The sequence below is a fragment of the Cebus imitator genome, unplaced genomic scaffold (genome assembly GCF_001604975.1).
Source record: "Cebus imitator isolate Cc_AM_T3 unplaced genomic scaffold, Cebus_imitator-1.0 Scaffold156, whole genome shotgun sequence".
Taxonomy (NCBI): Eukaryota; Metazoa; Chordata; class Mammalia; order Primates; family Cebidae; genus Cebus; species Cebus imitator.
The window spans coordinates 673,923-693,892 of NW_016107471.1; the positions used below are offsets into that span (position 1 = coordinate 673,923).

General features: G+C 36.0%; 1 protein-coding gene across 1 annotated transcript in view; it reads left to right on the forward strand.

The window, feature by feature from the left end:
* The window catches only part of OTOGL (otogelin like), a 202,897-nt gene that overhangs the window by 8,766 nt on the left and 174,161 nt on the right, over window positions 1-19,970 (forward strand). Inside the window, exons 3-5 of the mRNA XM_017543473.2 lie at window positions 15,016-15,113; window positions 16,498-16,537; window positions 17,593-17,641. Of these exons, the coding sequence (XP_017398962.1) occupies window positions 15,016-15,113; window positions 16,498-16,537; window positions 17,593-17,641 (187 nt within the window). The remainder of the gene's footprint in view (window positions 1-15,015; window positions 15,114-16,497; window positions 16,538-17,592; window positions 17,642-19,970) is intronic.

A 19,970-nucleotide genomic window follows, 5' to 3' on the forward strand; every position in this document is an offset into this window, starting at 1 on the left:
AAAAAGAGCAAAACTATACAAGCAACAAGCCTTATGATATTTGAATCAGACTAAAATAACAGTGAAATAATCAGGTCTTTACATTTTTTTCCTTTTCAAATTCCTTCTCAAAAAGCATTTGACTTAACCCTCTTATTTAGAAAAAGTGTTGCAAAAACCTCATTTTTCAAAAACGTAATTCCTTTTAATGTACCCAGAAAGTGGACCCTCCCTCCTTCTCTCCCTTTTTAATATCTCAGAACACAATTTTTAAAAGGGAGCTTGATGTTTATAAGTTTCTTTAGGCTATTGTAACTAATATTTGGAATGATTCAACATTATGTGACTCATAAACTGACAAATCTCATATATCAACAATGAAATCTACTAGAAACAGGCCACTCTTATCTTAATGGCATTTTACCACAGAATTTGCAGTTTGGCTCAGCTTTGCAAGGCAGGGAAAAGAATGCTTTAACAGCCTGAGAGCATGCACATTGGTGTTCAATAGTGAGCCAGCAGAGGGCTTTTCTGTACTTGAAAGAAGCAACTTTTTAATGGCAGATTCCTAGCACAGTTGAAGAACGACTACTTTATGAAATATAAGGTCATGTTAAAGGGAATTCAATTTCCTATACACAAGTTAAATAAAAATAAAACAGGCTGGTTAGTAGAATGAAGACAGACAAGAACTTAACATAAAATAGATCGGTTGTTTAGTAGAATGAAGTTTATATGATTTAATTCAACCTAATATTTGACTTACCTTTTTGAAGATCACAATGTGTATTACTTAGGCAGAAGTGCAGGTAAAAACTTAGCAGTTTGTGGGACCCACTCAAATTAGATTTTGATATTGACAGTGCCCTATCATGGCTCTTTAACTGGGTCACAGTGATGTGCTGTAGCTAGCCCCTGGTGGCTTCTGAACGCCGATTATTGCATTTGAAGAAATTTTGTGAGCCAGATGAAATCACATTAGTAGCTCAAATTTGGCAATAGCGGGAGTATTTATACCATGGACATCTGCAAACACTACACATTTGTTAAACGGTTACCAGACTATCAGTGAACATAACAGAAGAGGGAATTTTCTTGAGAACTGTGTCACCTAAAATCATGAATACATTCTCCTGCCTGTTCATACCAGTCTTGTCCAGCCCAGCTGGTATGCAAAAAATCATCCTTGAAAGTTTAATTTCATCTTTCAAATATTGGGAGTTCAATCTGGCTCTTTCTCTACTAATAAGTGAGTGGGGTCTAGAGGTAGATTCTGGAGCCACTGGTGTTTGGCATGCAGGTGGATGAGATGGGGAGTATCCTGGTGTATCTGTGAGCCTTGGTGTATCCATGAACAGTGAGCTACAGTCCCCCTCCTTTTCTCCATGGCTTAATTTAAACCCTCTGTTTAAAATGTAGTCAATGCAATTTTTCCCAGGGATGGTTATCTTATCTATAGCCTTTCAACTATGTATATCACATGACATCCATCATTGTTGATGTAATAATATTGTTATTTGTTATGTTATTGTTATAAATGTAATAACAATAATATTGTTATTACATTTATAAATGTAGATAGGGACTCAGATGTATTAATACTACACTAAGATGTACAATGAACAATTAGGTTTTTATTTTTATTTTTCTGTAGCTGACCTTATGACTGTCATTCACTGCTCTATTTGGATGACTTAGGTAGATGTCTTTCAGAATTCCAGACCCTTGCCTGCTGACCCCTAGGTGTGGGAAGTGGAGGGGGTTTCACTTATCCTTGTCTATCTTAGCAAGACTGGTTCTTACATCTGGACATCATTTTTCAGAGAAGTGTGGTTCTCTGTTGCGGTTGTCTGCTCTGAGCTTCTACATATATATATAGATATGTAGAAAAAGAGCCATGATAGGGTATTGTCTGTATATATTTGTATAGGACTTCTGCTATACAAATGGTCTTCTCCCTAGGGCTCTGCTGATGTCTGCGCCTGCTGATGGGAGCTGCGGTCACTCCTGCTTTGTTCCAGCTATTTTCTCTGATGATTTGGGGCTCTATATCAGCTCTTACTGGCTTTGTGAGAAGTCTAACTGGACTTCCTCCTCCAGGCCAGGACCCTCCAAATGTAACCTGATAGACTGGTTAAGGCCATGAATGGAAGAAGGTGGTCAGAAATGCCTCATTATGCCTGTCTCCCTTTTAGAACTCAGGAAAAGCCGACCAGTATTTAACATAATGTACACCTTAAGTCTGATAAGAAACATTTACAATCTATTTTCTCTGAAGCCTGTTACCTAGAGGCTTCACTGGCAGGATAAACCTTCGGTGTCCACAAGCTCTTACGTAACCCAGACATTCTTTTCTATTGATAATAATTCTGCCAATCAGAAAATTTTAAAATCTGCCTATAACCTGGAAGCCCCTCACTTTGAGTTGTCCCACCTTTCTGGACTGCACCAGTGTATATCTTAAATGTATTTGATTGATGGCTCATGTCTCCTGAAAATGAATAAAACAAAGCTTTGTCTCAACTATCTTGGACACATGTTCTCAGGGTCTCCTGAGGGATGTATCATGGCCATGGCCACTCATATTTGGCTTAGAATAAATCTTTTTTTTTTTTTTTTTTTTTTTTGAGACAGAGTCTCTGTAGCCCAGGCTGGAGTGCAGCGCCTGATCTTGGCTCACTATAATCTCTGCCTCCTGAGTTCAAGTGATTCTCATGTCTCAGGTCCCAAGTAGGTGGGACTACAGGCATCTGCCACCATGCCTGGCTAACTTTTGCATTTTTAGTAGAGACAGGGTTTTACCCTGTTGGCCGGGCTGGTCTCAAGTAATCCACCTGCCTCAGCCTCCCAAAGTGCTGGGATTACAGGCGTGAGCCACTACCACTAGCCAGAATAAATCTTATAAAATATCTTACAGAGTTTGATGATTTTTGTCAACGCCACTGAAGTCTGTCTGTGAATCCTTGGCCATGCTGTTTAGCCTGCAGACTTCTGCTACTGAGGTGATTCTTTCTTAATTCAGAGGCCTTTTTGAAACTCTGAAGCACAGAGGCAGGAAAGCCGACTCCACAAAAGGCATTCCAATGGCAGAAACAAAGTATGGATAAGCAAAGAGATGAGTCTAGTTCAGCTCTCCAGGGCAGCCCTCAGAGGCATGTGGTGGCATCTTTCTCCTTCCCACAGTCCCTCTGGATATGAGCAATGGGGTGGAATTCATTCCTCCTCTTTCCTCATTGGGGACTCTATCATAATGAAACTCTAAGATCCAGTCCCTCAATCTTTCCTCTTAATACGTACAAGGGGGACATAAGTTGTATACAAATTTCTTTCTTTCTTTGGCTTTCAAACTTATTATTTTTTGTCAGACAAAATACTCCCTTTTGTATGTTTAAAGATGAATATTATATTTTATTTTCTTCCTCTTTGTTTCTGGCTGAAATCATCTAAACCCCCAAGGCAGATGTGTGGAAATAGGCAACATGAAATTGCAAAAGAGAAGCCCACATTGATATACTTAAAATATTTTCCCTGTTACATATACTTAACTTCTCTCAACCCTTGGAGTAGAAGCTTTTTGAGAGAAGGCTCTTCTGCTGTTCAAGAACTGTTCTCTTTTGAGTATCCTCTTTTATCTGTGCCTTCAATATCTGCCTATCTGTGGTCGGCTTCCTATTAGTTTAAAAATAATTACCTGTATCGAATGGGAGAAAAATTTTGCAATCTGTCCATCTGACTAAGGGCTAATATCCAGAATCTACAAAGAACTTAGACAAATTTACAAGAAAAAAAAAAGCTTCATACAAAAGTGGGCCAAGGATATGAACAGACACTTTTCAAAAGAAGACATTTATGCAGCCAAGAAACAGATGAAAAAAAACTCATAATCACTGGTCATTAAAGAAATACAAATCAAAACCACAATGAGATACCACCTCATACCAGGTAGAATGGCGGTCATTAAAAAGTCAGGAAACAACAGATGCTGGAGAGGATATGGTGAAATAGGAATGCTTTTACACTGTTGGTAGGAGTGTAAATTAGTTCAACCATTGTGGAAGACAGTGTGGTGATTCCTCAGGGATCTAGAACCAGAAATACCATTTGACCCAGCAATCCCCTTACTGAGTATATACCCAAAGGATTATAAATCATTCTACTATAAGAACACATGCACACATATGTTTACTACAGCACTAGTCACAATAAGAAAGACTTGAAACCAACCCAAATGCCCATCAATAATAGACTGGATAAAGAAAATGTGACATATATACACCATGGAATACTGTGCAGCCATAAAAAAGAAGGAGTTCATGTCCTTTGTAGGGACATTGATGAAGCTGGAAACCATCATTCTCAACAAACTAACACAAAAACAGAAAACCAAACACCGCATGTTCTCACTCATACGTAGGAGTTGAACAATGAGAACACATGAACACGGGGAGGAAATATCACACACTGGGGCCTGTTGGAGGTGGGGGCCTAGGGGAAGGAGAGCATTAGGAGAAATACCTAATGTAGATGATGGGTTGACAGGTGCAGGAAGCCACCTGTATAACAAGCCACCTATATAGGAAGTACACCTATATAGGTGTGTACCTATATAACAAACCTGCATGTTCTGCACAGATTTTCCAGAACTTAAAGTATAATAATAAAAAAAGAAATATTGAAAAAAATTACTTGTATCCCTCTAAATAAACAAACAAAACAACTCTCCATGGACTTCACATCTGTCCAAATCTGAATCTGCTTTAATGTTTCCTATATCAGTAAATGACATCATCATCAACTTAATTAATTGTGCCAGACAACATTATCCTTCACATCTTCTTTCATCTCATGCTCCATGTCTGATTAACTAGCAAATTATATTACTCTGTTTCTGAAATCTGTTTTGAATTAGTCTCTTTTCTTAATTCCACATCTTCCATTTTAGATGAAATAGCTATCACCTCTTGTGGACTACAGTGGTTTCCTGTGGCTGTTTTCCTCCATTTAGCTTTGTTCTCCCTGAATACAGAGTGATCTTGAAATCACAATATATATAACCTGTATTAAGTATGTGTGTGCATATTTATGTGCAACATATTTGTATATGTGTACATATGTACATGTATGTAACACTGTTGACAACATTCCTTTGCTTCAAACTTTCCTTTAGCTTCTGTTATTGGGATGAGTTTCAAAATCTTACAATGGTCCAAAGCACTTGAATGACCTCACTTTGCCACACCCACATCCCAGCCTTGCACCATTCTCTCCCTACTTTGCTCTAGCCATACTAGATCTTTTATTTCCTCAAACCTCCTAGGCTTTTGTCTTATTAAAACATTGACATAAGCTATTTTCTCTGCTTGGTAAAGTCTTGATCTTCTGGCTAACTCCAGTTCTTAGTTTAAAACCCTTTCCTAGAAGACCTTCTAGATCCTCCCCTTTCCTGCAAGACTCTTTCAGGGCATCTTGTATTTTTCTTTAGTAACACACAATTGCAGTTGAATGATTATTTTTATAATGATTTTAATGTTGTTTTTCTCACTGAATTGTAATCTTTGAAGAGAGAGGCAATCTTATTCATTTATCTATTTCTTCTGCCTATCAATAGAATAATAGTGCCTATTGAATTAGCTTAATAGATGATTTGTATAAGTTTTATTTTTATAGAATTCATACCATCTAATGTATGATTTTACTTATAAGTATCCCAGAACTTATATCAATAATTATTAATAATTTTCATGATCTCTTGTCTGTTTCTGTTTGCCTGGCTCTAGAGTCTCTGCTCTTTCTTATCTATATGAAAAGAGATCTTTGTGAGATATTTGTGTGAGGCTGCATGCAATGTAGCTCAAACCAGAAGGCAAGCCAGATGTTGGATTCTGAATTGCAGCACATTACTATCAGATAGCTTTAAACAAAATGACACTGGAAACTTAATGAACCTCAATTGTTTACAGGGTCAAGTCCATACAAATTAGTTGAAACATAGGGCTTTGTAGCATCTGAACTTTTCCTCCCTTTCTAATCTCATTTCCCGTCACACTTCATCCCGTGCTCCAGTCCTTCCCACCAAGCTCTGTAAGCACATCAGGAAAAGGAGATGACCATTCACATCATCGTTATCATCATTGCCACTAACAACATTTACTAAACATTAATCTACGTCAAACACTGCATGTGAGCCTGAGGGAACATACAAAGATGCATAAATCAAGATCCCAGCTCAATCACCTATAAACCTAGTAGTAGTTTCAGACATACACATGAAAGATAAATAGAAATATAAATTAATTAAATTGTAAGTGTCAAAGACTAGTTAAGAGTGGGAGCACAATTTCCCAAGACGTGAAATAGTGCTCTGCCTTAGGTTTATGTGTCCACAGATAAATGTAACTGTGGAGAAACAAGGAAAGGTAAGGAGGGAATATTTAGTGTTCCACTTTTATCTGTGAAGAGAATGCCTGTGATTTATCCATTGCTTTTGTACTCCTCCTTCTCCCTCATTTTCAAAACTATTGTAACTGCAACCTGAATTCATAATACAAATGAATAGATATTTTTCAATGAGTGAGAGCCTTCATCCAAGACTCCTTGCAGACTTGGCTTGCGAACTGGGGAGATGTCATTTTACAAGCTCAAATATATTAGCTTGATCTGTGGAGGGCAATGCTTAGATTCATCAACTTGGAGGAGTTAGCCTCGTCTATTGGATTGAGGCCATGCGCAAAAGCACTGAGCAAGAAGACGCTTTGATAACTCTGCTTCCCCCAGGGTCTTATAGCAGAGGCATACATTAATTCACTCAGTCAACAAATATTTTTGAAATACTGCCTTCAGCAATGAGGAAAAGAAGATATTATAATATGTCTCATGCCCTGAAAAATTCATAGCAGGTAAAACAGACTCATACAGAAATAAATATATAATACACTGTGATGAGAAAAATGGCAATGGTATGAATGATATGCATCACAGAGAAGGTTGAACACCTTGGCAATGGAGGAAGGCTACAATGAAAGGATAGTGTTCCAATTTAATCTAGAAGAGAAGAAAGAAGTAGCTTCGCTTTCATGGAAAACTACAGTAGATATTAGTGCTCCTTTGCCTAAAGAGATGCCACAGCCCTGTGGCACCTCCCATCTATTTTCCCAGAGTGAGTAGCCCTTAGGCATAACCTATGAAGGAAAGTAGAACTGAATGCTTTCTTCTAGGCCTAGTGAATTATTTTCCTTGCTAAAGAAACCTCTTGGAATGTTTCTGGTTGGAGTCAGTGTTGCTCGTTTTGCTATAAAGGAATACCTGAGACTGGGTCATTTATAAAGAAAAGAGGCCTATTTTGCTCATGGTTCTTCAGGCTGCACAAGAGGTATGGTGCCAGTATCTGCTTCTGGTGAGGGCCTCAGGAAGCTTCTAATCATGGTGGAAGGTGCAGGGGGGGCAGAAGTGCCACACAGTGAGAGAGCAAAAGACAAGGCGGGAAGATCTGAGACCTTTTTTTTAGGAACCAGATCTCATGGCAACTTATTATCACAGGGAGGGCACCAAGTGATTCATGAAGGGTCTGTTTCCCATGACCCAAACAACTCTGATGAGGCCCTATATCCAACATTGGAGGTCACATTTTAACGTGAGATTTGGAGGTGACATACATCCAAACCCACCAGAGTCCTCTCTACATGTTTCCTGATTCTCTTTGGATGAGTGGCTACCCAGAACATATATTTCTAATGGATATCACAAATGAAAGAGAACCATCTAAAACTCTCAATCACATAGCTGTTATGCCTGCTATCATTACTCTGGCCAGAGAAAGTCAGTTGGCCAATTCAGACATCAATGAGCAGGGAAAATATATTTTTTCTACCTCAATGGGAGGTATAATAAAAGTACCGGTAGAAAAGCAAAGGCATATCTGTAATTCCACGTCACGGAGGCAGTGAATGAAGAACTGGGAATAACAACCTAATCTATCCAAGAGCATTCCTGCCCTCTGCTGTCTGCATTCCACCATGTGATTCTTAAATGAATGCTTTTATCCTAAAGCCACTCAGTGCCAAAAAGAGCCTGACAGTTCTCCAATCTTGTCAGAACTTCCCTGTGTCATTGAAGTTTCCCTGACTCCCACCAGTGGAGTACTTAATAGAAATCGAACTCACAGGTTCTCTTGGTTCTGACTCCTGATAGCAGAAGAGTGAGCTGGACTCAGCAGAAGGCTTGGTGGTACTGAGATCACTTCACAGCCCTTCATTTCTGTTCCTGTTTGGGTTCTCACTCACAACATTTATCTGCCCTCTTGTCTAGTATCTTTTTAAAGAAAAAATTTTTTTTTTTTTTTTTGGAGACAGAGTCTCACTCTGTTGCCTAGGCTGGAGTTCAATGGCGCAATCTCAGCTCACTGTAACTTCCGCCTCCTAGGTTCAAGCAGTTCTCAAGCCTCAGCCTCCTGAGTAGCTGGGATTACAGGCTCACACTACCATGCCCAGCTAAATTTTGTATTTTTAAGTAGAGAGGGGGTTTCACCATGTTGGCCAGCCTGGTCTTGAATGCTTGACCTCAGGTGATCCACCTGCTTAGGCCTCCCAAAGTGCTGGGATTACAGACGTGAACCACCGCACCGAGTCTGGCTAGTATCTTTCAAGGAGATTTTTCTGGCAATATGTACCTTTATCTTTTTGCATGTATACATTTCAATTTTCCGGTTTTTTTCTTTGTCTAAATGAATGATTTGGGGACCTTGGAGTACTAGACCCCCATCTAATTCCTAATAACCCTCAGGAGAAGGCCATGTTATTAGTTAGGGTTCTCCAGAGAAAAAGAACCAAAAGTTACTGGAAAGAAATAATCACAGAAACCACTGCTTGTTTCTTTGCTTCCTTCTGAACATCTGCTCCATTCTCCTACTTCTTTTTGCAGAATAGCCCCTTTTTTTTTATTATTTAATAGCATGCACATGACTAAAAAATAGTTGCCATCTCTACTTCTGCTGGACCACAAAGCTCCAGGGCCCACAGCCTTATGTCAACACATGACTTTTATCTCTGTGATTTACATTTCAATTCCTGAGAATGAGAATTAGATCAGTGTTAGGACTACCAATGTGTTACTTTGCTTAGCATCAAGTGTGTATTCCTGGTGGCCAGAGTGTGAATGCATTTATTTTCTATTGCTGCTGTAACAAATTAGCACAAGTTTAGTAGCTTAAAACAATGGAAATATATCTTGTAGATCTGGATATCAGAAGGCTGAAATAGGTTTCACTGGGCTAACATCAAGACATTGGCAGGACTGTATCTATCTGGAAGCTCTAGAGGAGAATCCATTTTTGCCTTTTCTAGCTTCTAGAAGCTGCCTGCTTCATTTCTGACTGCTTTTTCCATTGTCAAATCTTTTTTTTCACTTGTAAGGACTCTTGTGATTATATTTGGCCCACACTTATAATCTAGAATTATCTCCTCATCTAGAAATCCTTAATCATATCTGCAAAGGCGTTTTGTTACGTAAAGTAAAATTCACAAGTTCTGGAAATTAAGACACAGACATCTTTGTTGAGAGGCTGGAGGGGAACACCATTATTCCACCAATCATAGTGAGGGTCATAAAGATGTGTTGCCAATGACACCGAGGCTGTGAGTGGGAGGAGTTTCTTTTCATAAAGAGTGAGATAAAAGTAGGAAAATTAAATAACATATCTACTTTGTTTTCCTGAACAGAAAACTGCTTGGTAGTGAGATTTTTCCAACCTCTCTTTCCTTCCCCTCCAGTGGAATCTGTCAGCAATCTCACATTTGTAATCTGCCTGCATTTCTTTTTCTTACTAGCATGAACTAGTATTTAATTTTCTCAAAGCTAGATTCTCTCTTTATCATAATGCAGATTCCTGATCCCCTTAGACTTGATGACAAAATATGAGATGCCATGAAGGATGGTTTGGGAATCTATGCTTCTAATAGGTTCACTAGGTAATTCTTGCACACACCAAAGTTTAAGAACTACCTCTGTATTCTAAGTAAAGCTGATAAGCTTATCTTGTTAGAAGAGAAGACTGAAGAAAACCTTCCAAGGGAACTAGTGTATTTTCACTGCAGCTTTTGGGAGATAATTATAACAGTTTTGCATGTAACTCAGTAAGACTCTATTCAGCCTGGGGGTACAGGAAGAGGTCATGTTAAGATAAAGGGGAAACCTTTTTTTGGACTGATCAAGCTTTATTTAACTCTCAAATCACAATGAAGGGCATAGTTCCTTCTAAGTTACGTTTTCATACTGATTTGTGTTGTTTCGAATATCACAGTAATGCCATATCTCCAAAGGCAGTTTTCCACATCAATCTTGCCAATATAAAGGAAGCAGAAGATGATAGGCTGACGCTTGACACTCCAATGGCCGCTGTCATAAACCAGGTTGCCAGGTGTCTGATTTGGAACTATGGTGTTGTTTGAAGTCATCCAGTCATGACATTTTGGGATTTGACAGGTTTTGTTTTACAGTTTAAATAATTGGATCCAAGTATAACATGCTTTCTTTTCAAATTTATAGTTATTTGTTTTGAAGAACTTTTGTTTGCAAGTAAGCTAAGAAAATAAGTTGTAATAAAGCTGAAAAAGTAAGAAAGAAAATATATACAGTAACCTAGGGAAAAAAAGCATGTAATTTTTGATGCTGGTGGTTTGGTTTTAATAATATGGCAGATTACATGATATAAAAATCTCCCAAGTATAAAGTAGTTGGAAGTACTGAATTTAATAAAATAGTCACATGTAAATGGATGAGTGAGTTTACTAGGATGGAAGGGACATTACCAGAGACCAAAAACAAAACAGAAACTGGACTTAGTTTTCCTTCACTTGATGTTTGGGATTTGAATTTATGCTCTGTGGCCTGTGAACCCTTAAGCTGAGAAATTATCATGAAGTTCTCTGGAGCACTTGGCAGAAGTTGGTACAAAATCTTTTTTGGATGGGAGCATCCTTAACTTTGGTGGTAAAGGATTCCCATAGATGCAATTAAAAAAAAATGCTCTGCCAGACATGGACCCCAAATTCAAAATTACAAAATCTGTGAAGCCATCTAAGAGAGAAACAAATAACAAGATTAGAACCACCCTACCCCCACTAAAAATCAGAAATAACATTCTTTCTCAACAACTCTAAAATAAATATGTAAAAATTATTGAAGATATAAACTGGAATTCAAAGCATGAGAAGCCAACTTTATGTTATTACATAATGCCTTGCATTAATATTTTCACTGTATGTTACAAGGGCAAAGTTTTGTAGTAGTTCAGAGAATGAAGAGTGCTACAGAAATTATTGAACTTGATGCTAAAATATTGACAAGATAAAACTTTAGTTGGAGAAACGTTACTTCTTTCAAGGTATCAATTAGATATTGCAAATCAATGGCATCACAGCAAGTTGAAAAACAAATGTTGCTATAAAACCTAACACATTAACTTATGGGAATGAGTGTTAAATTGAAATCATGACCAATGCAAATACTGCTTATGAAATATAATCATATCCTTATTCAGAAAAGCTAAGATAGATGCCACTTCTAAAATTATATGAAACATCCCAGAAATTGCCAAGCAACACACATCCAGAAAGCATAAATAGAATACTACAAATCATCATGTAGTATGATGACAGTTACATTCAGAGCGGCAAACATCATCTTAAAGATATAGGATTCTATTTGCTGGCTCAATCATAACATAAATTCTGGATAAAATCTCTGAACTTGAAATGTGTTAGGTTTAGTAACACAAGTGAAGAGTATTTGCATTTCACTAGCAGAATGAGATATTATGGGAGTCAAATGTTATCTACGTTAGATTTGTTGTCAATTGATGAAGAATGAGTGTTATATAAATCACCAAAGAAATTAACTTTCTTCAAAGATGATGAGCTTCATTAAATATATCCCTTTATTATCCTTGACTATACGATCAAAATTTTCCCATTCTTGCCAGTTGTTTTCATATGTTGGGTTGAGGCCAACAGGCTGTCAGGTGTCAACTTTCAAAAGATCGTATTCCATGTGGGAAAATATGCAGTGCTTTTGTAGCAGAAAGGGAACTGTTTATTGCTTGCATTATGTAGTTGTCTCAGACTTCTTATGAACGTAGTATCGCTTTGCAAGCTGGTGGCTGACTTACTTTTTGTCAAAGTTCCATTGTCAGGGTGGAATGAAATATAAAAGCTGTCAATTACATTTTGACAGTAATAATTACATGTAGCAACAGTCATAAATTCCATTTTTGAGTCTAATCTTTCATCTAAACTCTCTTCTATTGTAGCTATTCATGGAAGTCTGTTTTGCTTATTTTCATGCAGACTATCATTTCATGTAATGAGTTCATAATGTAGTTAGTTGAAAGAGGCCTTGGGATTTTTGTTATTCCTCTCTTTGCCATTGTTTATTCTCCTTTTCTAACTTTTTTTCTACTATGAGCCTGGATGGAAGAGGAGCAGAGAGAAGACATACAGCAAAGCTCTTTCTATAAAATAATGCCAACCAACTCTGAGGCTTCCTCTTACAAATTCTACTATTTTTTATTTCTTTCTTTTTTGAGACAGGGTCTTGCCCTGTTTCCCAGGCTGGAGTGCAGGGGTGTGACCTCAGCAACCTCAACCTCCTGAGCTCAAACAATTCTCCCACCTTAGCCTCCGTAGTAGCTGAGACTACAGGAGCATGCTACCATGCCCAACTAATATATATATATTTTTTTCTGAGGCAGAATTTCATTATGTTGTCCAGGCTAGTCATAAATTTCTGAGCTCAAACACAGCCTCCCAAAGTGCTAGGACTACAGGCGTGAGTCACCATGCCTGGCCAAATTCTACCAGACAAAACTACTTAAAGTTTTTAAATACGTTTAGTTTGAAACAGAAAAGCACTCATAAAAACGTCAAGTAATACAGGCTTGAAATTTTCAACTTTATTCAGTGAAAGTGGCTGTGATGCTTTTGAATAAAAACTTTAAATATACTATATGAAATTTGAGATGAAAAGTTAAGAGTTACTACATTTTAATTAAGTACATAAAAATACCAAAGTTTGTATCAGAAATACATGATTTTCACATGACTTTATGTTGCTGCTTACTAACTTTTTCTTACAAAGTTCTAGCAGTGTTAGAAATAACTGTAATTATTATCAAAATGTTTATTTTATTGAACTGTAAAATTTAACTTTGGTTTATGCTTGAGATCTTTCCATATGGCTGTTAATTTTGGAAATTTTTAAGTTCAAGCAAAAAAGTCAAGCAGTTGCTAGATAGGGAAAAATAATCCTGAAGTAAAAGCAACTATTGTAAAATAAGGATGGGACTTAGTAATGCATATTGGTTATATACATCTCAACCTTTTCCAGAAAGAGTCTATAAACATTCTTCATAAATAAACTTAATTCCCTTAATTAAAAATATTTTGTTGAGGAAAAGTATTGTCTTCTAAATAGATTTCAATATTAGCCTTTTAATTTATTTTATAGTCACATCTTCTTAAGAATCTAAAATATTTTATGGTTTTGCTTATTGAGTAAATATGTATTTTTGGACTAATATTTAGAATGTAACTATACGTCAGTTCATTATGTTAGATTTTTATGATTTTTTAATTAGTTCAAGAGTAATAGACTAGTAACCTTTCAATAAATAATATTAAACACTATAATTACTTAAACCTATGTGAATGTATGCATACATATGAGTGTGCTGGGGGTGGACAGGCACATAGCTATTTTATAATTTTAGTGAAATTTGTTTGTTCTTTCATGGTTAAGCTTTTTCCTTTATAGACAAACATCTGTTGGCTCATGGAATTAGCTATTATAAAGAAAGGAATTAAGATCATTTAGAGCAAGAGTAAATGATTGTGGGATTTGGAACACAAACAGGAGACTGTTTCTATAAGGAATATTGGACTGTGTATGATGTTAGGATGTCAAGGATACTGAATAGAAAGACTCAGAGGTCATTGCAGAAGCGTAATCTGGAGACAGGATGTTAAGAACTGCTGTGGCTTTTTGTTTCATAAAGTACTCCTGTGTCGTTAGCCATTCTTTACTATTGCACACCGTCTGTTAAATGACTTTGATAATAGTGCAGGTAACTCATGGGATCTGGTGTAGAAATGTGCACCCACTATACAAGGATGGTTTTCACTAATACATGGGGCTCAGATCTATAAAGTTCATTATGACATGTTAGAGCTCTTTTCTCATGCCAATGTAGGCAGTCAGTCCCTTTTAAAGAAGAGTGCTCCTACTGTTGCAATAATATCTGTTGTTTAATTGGGCATTTGTCACAAAGTTTGGAAAAACAGGTTGTGAATGGAAGGTTTTCAGGGCTGAGTGAGTTACTTTATTTTCTTTTTAAAGTCAAATATAGAATATTATCTTTAAAAAAAATTTGTTACTTTTGTTGCAGAATGTTTAACAGAAATATCTGTGGGTCCATGAACATGTCAGCTTAAACTACACTGTAATGGTACTTGAAAATATATGCACATCGTTTTAGTGTACTTTTTAATTCCTAAAGAAAATTTTTAATTCTTAAAGAACATGTAGACATTTTAGGAAATATTGACAGAGTTTTATTTCACTCTTTTTCAAAGTATAGTAATTATTTTATGAATAAAATTCTAAAATGCAAAGATTAGATCAACAATTAGGAATAATGGTTACCTCTTATGGCTTCAGGAGATACCAAGAGGTGTTTCTTTTTATTTTAATTCTGCTGTCTTGAGAAGGTATAAAAGGTTGATATAGGCTAAAAAGGCCTATGATGTGCAGGTGTGGGTGTGACTAACACGGGCTCAGGTAAGAAGCTGCCATGCATCACTAATGAGAGACTCAGCCAAAGGGTTGCCTGCAAGTTCTAAAGCTTCAGATGCTGTATGTAGTTGGAAAGCCTAGAATTCCTGTTTGAATTACTTTATTATATAGCTATATTTATTAGAATTTGCATACAAATAAACATACTTCTAAGATGCCATTATAATAAAGACCAACAATTTGTTTACATTTCAGGGAGAAAGGCTACGGTGAGATGAACGTTGTAAGAAAACTCAATTTAATGATACCTTGGAGTATATTCTTGCTCCACGTACTGCTGTTTTCATTACAAGGTAAGAACTCAGATTAAATTTTTATGTTAATTTACTGTATTTTTGTTTTTCTTACAGTTTATACAAATAGTTTTCTTGTATAAAGCACTTTGAAGTTATTAGGATGAATTGTACTAAATAATACTAAGATCACATTAAAAAATTTTTAATAATGTAGATAATTTAGACCTTTTAGTTTTCATTTTGTGAGTCTTTTTAAAATGGCTAGTTAAAAATCATGCTTTTATTATGATATGCAATTGTACTAGAACTTTTTAGTTTTTTTAGTTTTCAGTTTAAATGAAAACTTCTTAGTTTTCATTTCTTGAATCTTTTTTAAATGACTGGTTAAAAAATCATGCTTTTATCATGATATGCAATTGTGTTAGAAGCAGCTCTGATTCTAACTTTCTCTCCTAAAAGATGATTTAAAGTAATTGCCTATTTGCAATTTAAACATTTGAAATTTTATAATAATCTAAGAGCAATTGAGTACTCAAACTTTCTTCATGCCTAAAGAATAGTAAAAAACCTAAAGAATAGTAAAAACTGTTTTAAGAATGTCTAACATCTGGGGATAAAAATTGATTTTAATTATTTTTATGGTAATTTTATTAATAAATTTTTTTGCTATTTGATTGTTTTTTTTATTTCGGAAAACTTCGAAGCATACACAAAATTAAAATGACATAACACACCTCCATGTACCTTCAGCCAGGTTCCATACTTTGGGCATTTTGTGGAACTAGTTTTAAGCTGTAACACATTTTCTTGGAGTATTTTAAATTTGTGAAATACATGCTATGTTTTTAATAGATAAGCACTTTATCACACCTAACAAAATGGGGAGAGGATTTATTTACTTTCAGTTGTTAATTTTTAATCCCTGTAAAGGTCTGTATGCTTTAAAGCTTGTAGGAGAAATGGGAGAAATTGCTTAAGTATAAAAGACTACAGAGGTCAAAGGTGCTGTTTTCCAGTTCCAGTTGTGACTGAAACCTCAAGGAGAAAAATGTCACAGAATCTTGAGAGCTGAGGAGACTTCGCAGATAACTGTCCAACACCATCATTTAATGGTGTGCTTGGTATTTTGTTTAAGCTTGGAATATACTATGTGGTAGGACTAGAACAAAAACTTGGATCTCTGATTCCAAGTCTAGTATCTGTTCGATTGCATTGCGTCTCTATGAAAATCCATGTACACTAACCCATTCTTTTTAGCTTATCAGTCACTCATTGTCTCACAGGAAATTTGCTGGTCAAATCCCTCTAAAAATGAAAAAATAACAGCAAACTTCAATCAGAATTTTAGAATTTAGGTTAAAATGTTCTTTTAAACAACTAGAACATGTAGCCAACATATTTGGCTAATTTTTTTTCATGCTTATATATTTGTCTCTGGCAGAATATATTTGCGCATCATCTATACTGACAGGAACATCAAAGTAAGTATTTCTTGTTCTTCATGTCTTCTAAAACATAAAGTTAATGGGAATGAGCAAACCTCAGCAGGCAACTATATCAGTTTTTGAAAAAAATAAGTGAAATATTTTACAAAAAAAGCATAAACTATACTTAAGAAAACATTTCTACATATTAAACTGATCAAGCATTCATTTCCTTATTTATGAAAATATTTCCTTTCACTTTAATTACAAAATAATTTCTTTCATTTTAATTGCAAGAGTCCTTGGTGACTGTAGATACTAAAAAGATCTTACTTTCACTTCAAAGGTTTGAAAAAAAAGTTATATTCCATAATGTTATCCTTTACATTATTAATATGCATTATTGCTAACAAATGTCTTATGTTTACTTTTAGCAGAGTAACACAGTTTTTAATGATAAAAAGAAAAAATTGTTTTAGCAGTAAATAATTAAAATCATTTTTTGGACAAAACTGATCTGCTTAATGAAAAGCAGAATTCTATTTACCGTTTGAGTTTTTTAAAATAAAATGTTCATTGATAAATAAAACACAAAAACAGAAAACATTATAAACAAAATATATGCCTTAGTGAATTATTAGCCATTTAATTTTGATAAATTACAATTTGATGTTCTTACTCACATTAATGTTAACTTGCCCTTTATGACATAGCACAGGAGAGAATTAAGTACTATGTTTGAAAAAAGGGAAAGTGTAAATACTGACCTCACCAGATTTGCAAAGTCTTGTGGAGAAAATATTGCCAGGGTTGGTGCTACAGTGTTTCACTATTTTGTTTATTTTTCCATCTCGAAGTTCCTTCCTAAAATTCAGTTTATATCAAAGACTAGAGAAATTTGGGGACACTCCTGAATTTTGTAAAATGAGACATCACCACCACCCAAATCTAACCCCTCCAGAACGGGGAGCGGGGACCTTTTAAATGTTAAGAAAGACCTCTTTGATAAAGTGATGGAAATCAGAAGGAAAACACCAGCTCTCTCTTGGGAAAAGCTTGTTCAGGTTGCCTAGGGGCCTTTGACTATACAAGTTCTTTTTGTTTTCTTCCAGAAACGGGTTTAATGAAAATCGACAGAAAAGAGCTCTTTTAGCAGCACAGGTAGGTTATGCCTCAGATGGAGAGAGAGGCAGAGAAATAAGCCATTCTGTTTTGGACTCTGCTGTCACTTCAACAATGAGACCTTTGTGGAGGGGAATAAAACCTAAGAACAAAATAAGAAAGAGGAAGAAGAAGCAAACTTCTCTATTGCTTTTCTGTGACCATCGAATTGATGCTCAGGTCACATCGACTTGTTTGGAATAAAATACATTTTTTTGTTGTTGTTGTTATTTAGCTCAGTTACCTACTAATAGGCTTGAGGTATTTAATCCGTGCACTTGCCGGAAAATTAGAAGTACTTTAAAAATTAAGCACAATATCAGTTAGAGCAATGACAACAGTACAAATACACACAAAAAGGGGCCAAAAAAGTGTAAATGATATGAGTTAAATACTGCAAAAAGGGCATCAGATACGTCCTGATGTTTTGACAGAAAGTTTTAATAATGTATGATAAATTTAAATTGTGGATATCTCTGAATAAGTACCTGTTTTTTGGAGGGCCAGCATAGCACTGCGTTTGAGGAGAACTTCTTGCCTGGGTGCCTTTATATGAAGGATATTGGATAATTGCAATTTCTTCAAACTGGTTGGAATGCTCAAGTGGATGGGTTTAAAAAACCTTCTCTAAAGGATGGATGGAAAAATACAGAATCCTAACTTACTAAAGGCATTTCTTTGAAAAGGAATATGATTTGAGTATTTATGTAGCAAACAGCTTAAATATTCAAGGAAGCCTTTGTTAAATATTAAATTGCAAATAGTTTTTATTTTGTGATACATATCTGCATTTTTATATTATGCAGTATTAATTAAAGAGAATTACTGGTTATATGGAAGACAGATCTGATATGCTGTTGTGTCTGTTTAGAAGACAGAACTGATTTATTCTTACCAAGAGTAGAGACCATTTTTGTACCAGTGTTACTGGAAAGGGGTCCTGATCCAGACCCCATGAGAGGGTTCTTGGTTCTCATGCAAGAAAGAATTTGGGGAAGTCCATAGAGTAAAGTGAAAGCAAGTTTATTAAGAAGGTAAAGGAATAAAAGAATGGCTACTTCACAGGCAGAGAAGCAGCATGAGGGGCTTGACTGAGTATACCTGTATTCTTGATCATGTGCTAAACAAGAGGTGGATTATTCATTACTTTTCCAGGAAAGGGGCAGGAATTTCCTACAAATAAGGGTTCCTTTTCCTTTTAGACCATATAGGATAACTTCTGGACATTGCCATGGCATTTGTAAACTGTCAAGGCGCTGGTAGGAGTGTCTTTTAGCCTGTTAATGGATTATAATTAGAGTATAATGAGTAGTGAGAACAACCAGAAGTTACTTTCATAGCCATCTTGGTTTTGGCAGGATTGGGCCAGCTTCTTTCCTCCAGGATCTTTATGACCTGTATCTTGTGATACCAGTCCTGCTGACCTCTTATCTCCTCCTGTGACTAAGAATGCCTAACCTCTTGGGAATGTAGCCCAGCAGATCTCAGACTCATTTTATCCAGCCCCTATTCAAGATGGAACCACTCTGGTTGGAGTACCTCTGACACCAGAATAGGCAAAGGATTGTCTGTGGAATAGAAACACATTTTATTTTTCTTAAAAAGAGTGTTTTGTGTACTAAAGTACTTAAGTATCATGTAAAGTGGTTAAAATGATTTTTCTCTGAGAAATTTTAAGTGTATATTTGCCAGTAGACCATATTACCCACAAAAGGACTTATGCATGACTCAGGAGAAAATCAGATTTTGAGAAAAACTGCATTCTGCTGAACCCACTAGATTGAAGAAACTGTGAAATATGCCCCAAAGATGTCACATTAAGTGCCCAGTGGATGGGGTTATACTGTTGTCCATTTAGATGTTTTTAGAATTTGTATACTTTACTCCCTTCTAGGGAGAATGAAGAGCAGGAGACTTGTACTTCTACTTCCTAAGGCTAGAAAACCTGTCAAGATCATTTATTATCTGAATAATTTTTAAAAGAAGAAGTTTCAACAATGGTTAATGAGGTCATAATCTTACACTACACTGTTTAGAATTGGCATTTCATGTGTTACAAGGCCATTCTTATCCATAGATTATTCACTACCCCCAGGAAAACAGAGCACTGATAGGCAGATAAGTATTCAAATAAGGACTCAGAAATACTTTGGCAGTGAGGTGAGCAAGAAAGGGTAGACCCATACTTCTGTAAATAGCACATTTGTGTGCTGCAGTGATTTCCCATCTAGAGATAGTATTTCCCTGTGCCTCTCCCTGTCCTGTGGAGATGTAATCAGGAAAGAGGAAGGATGGGCCCTTCTTTTTTATCAGTTACATCAATATATGC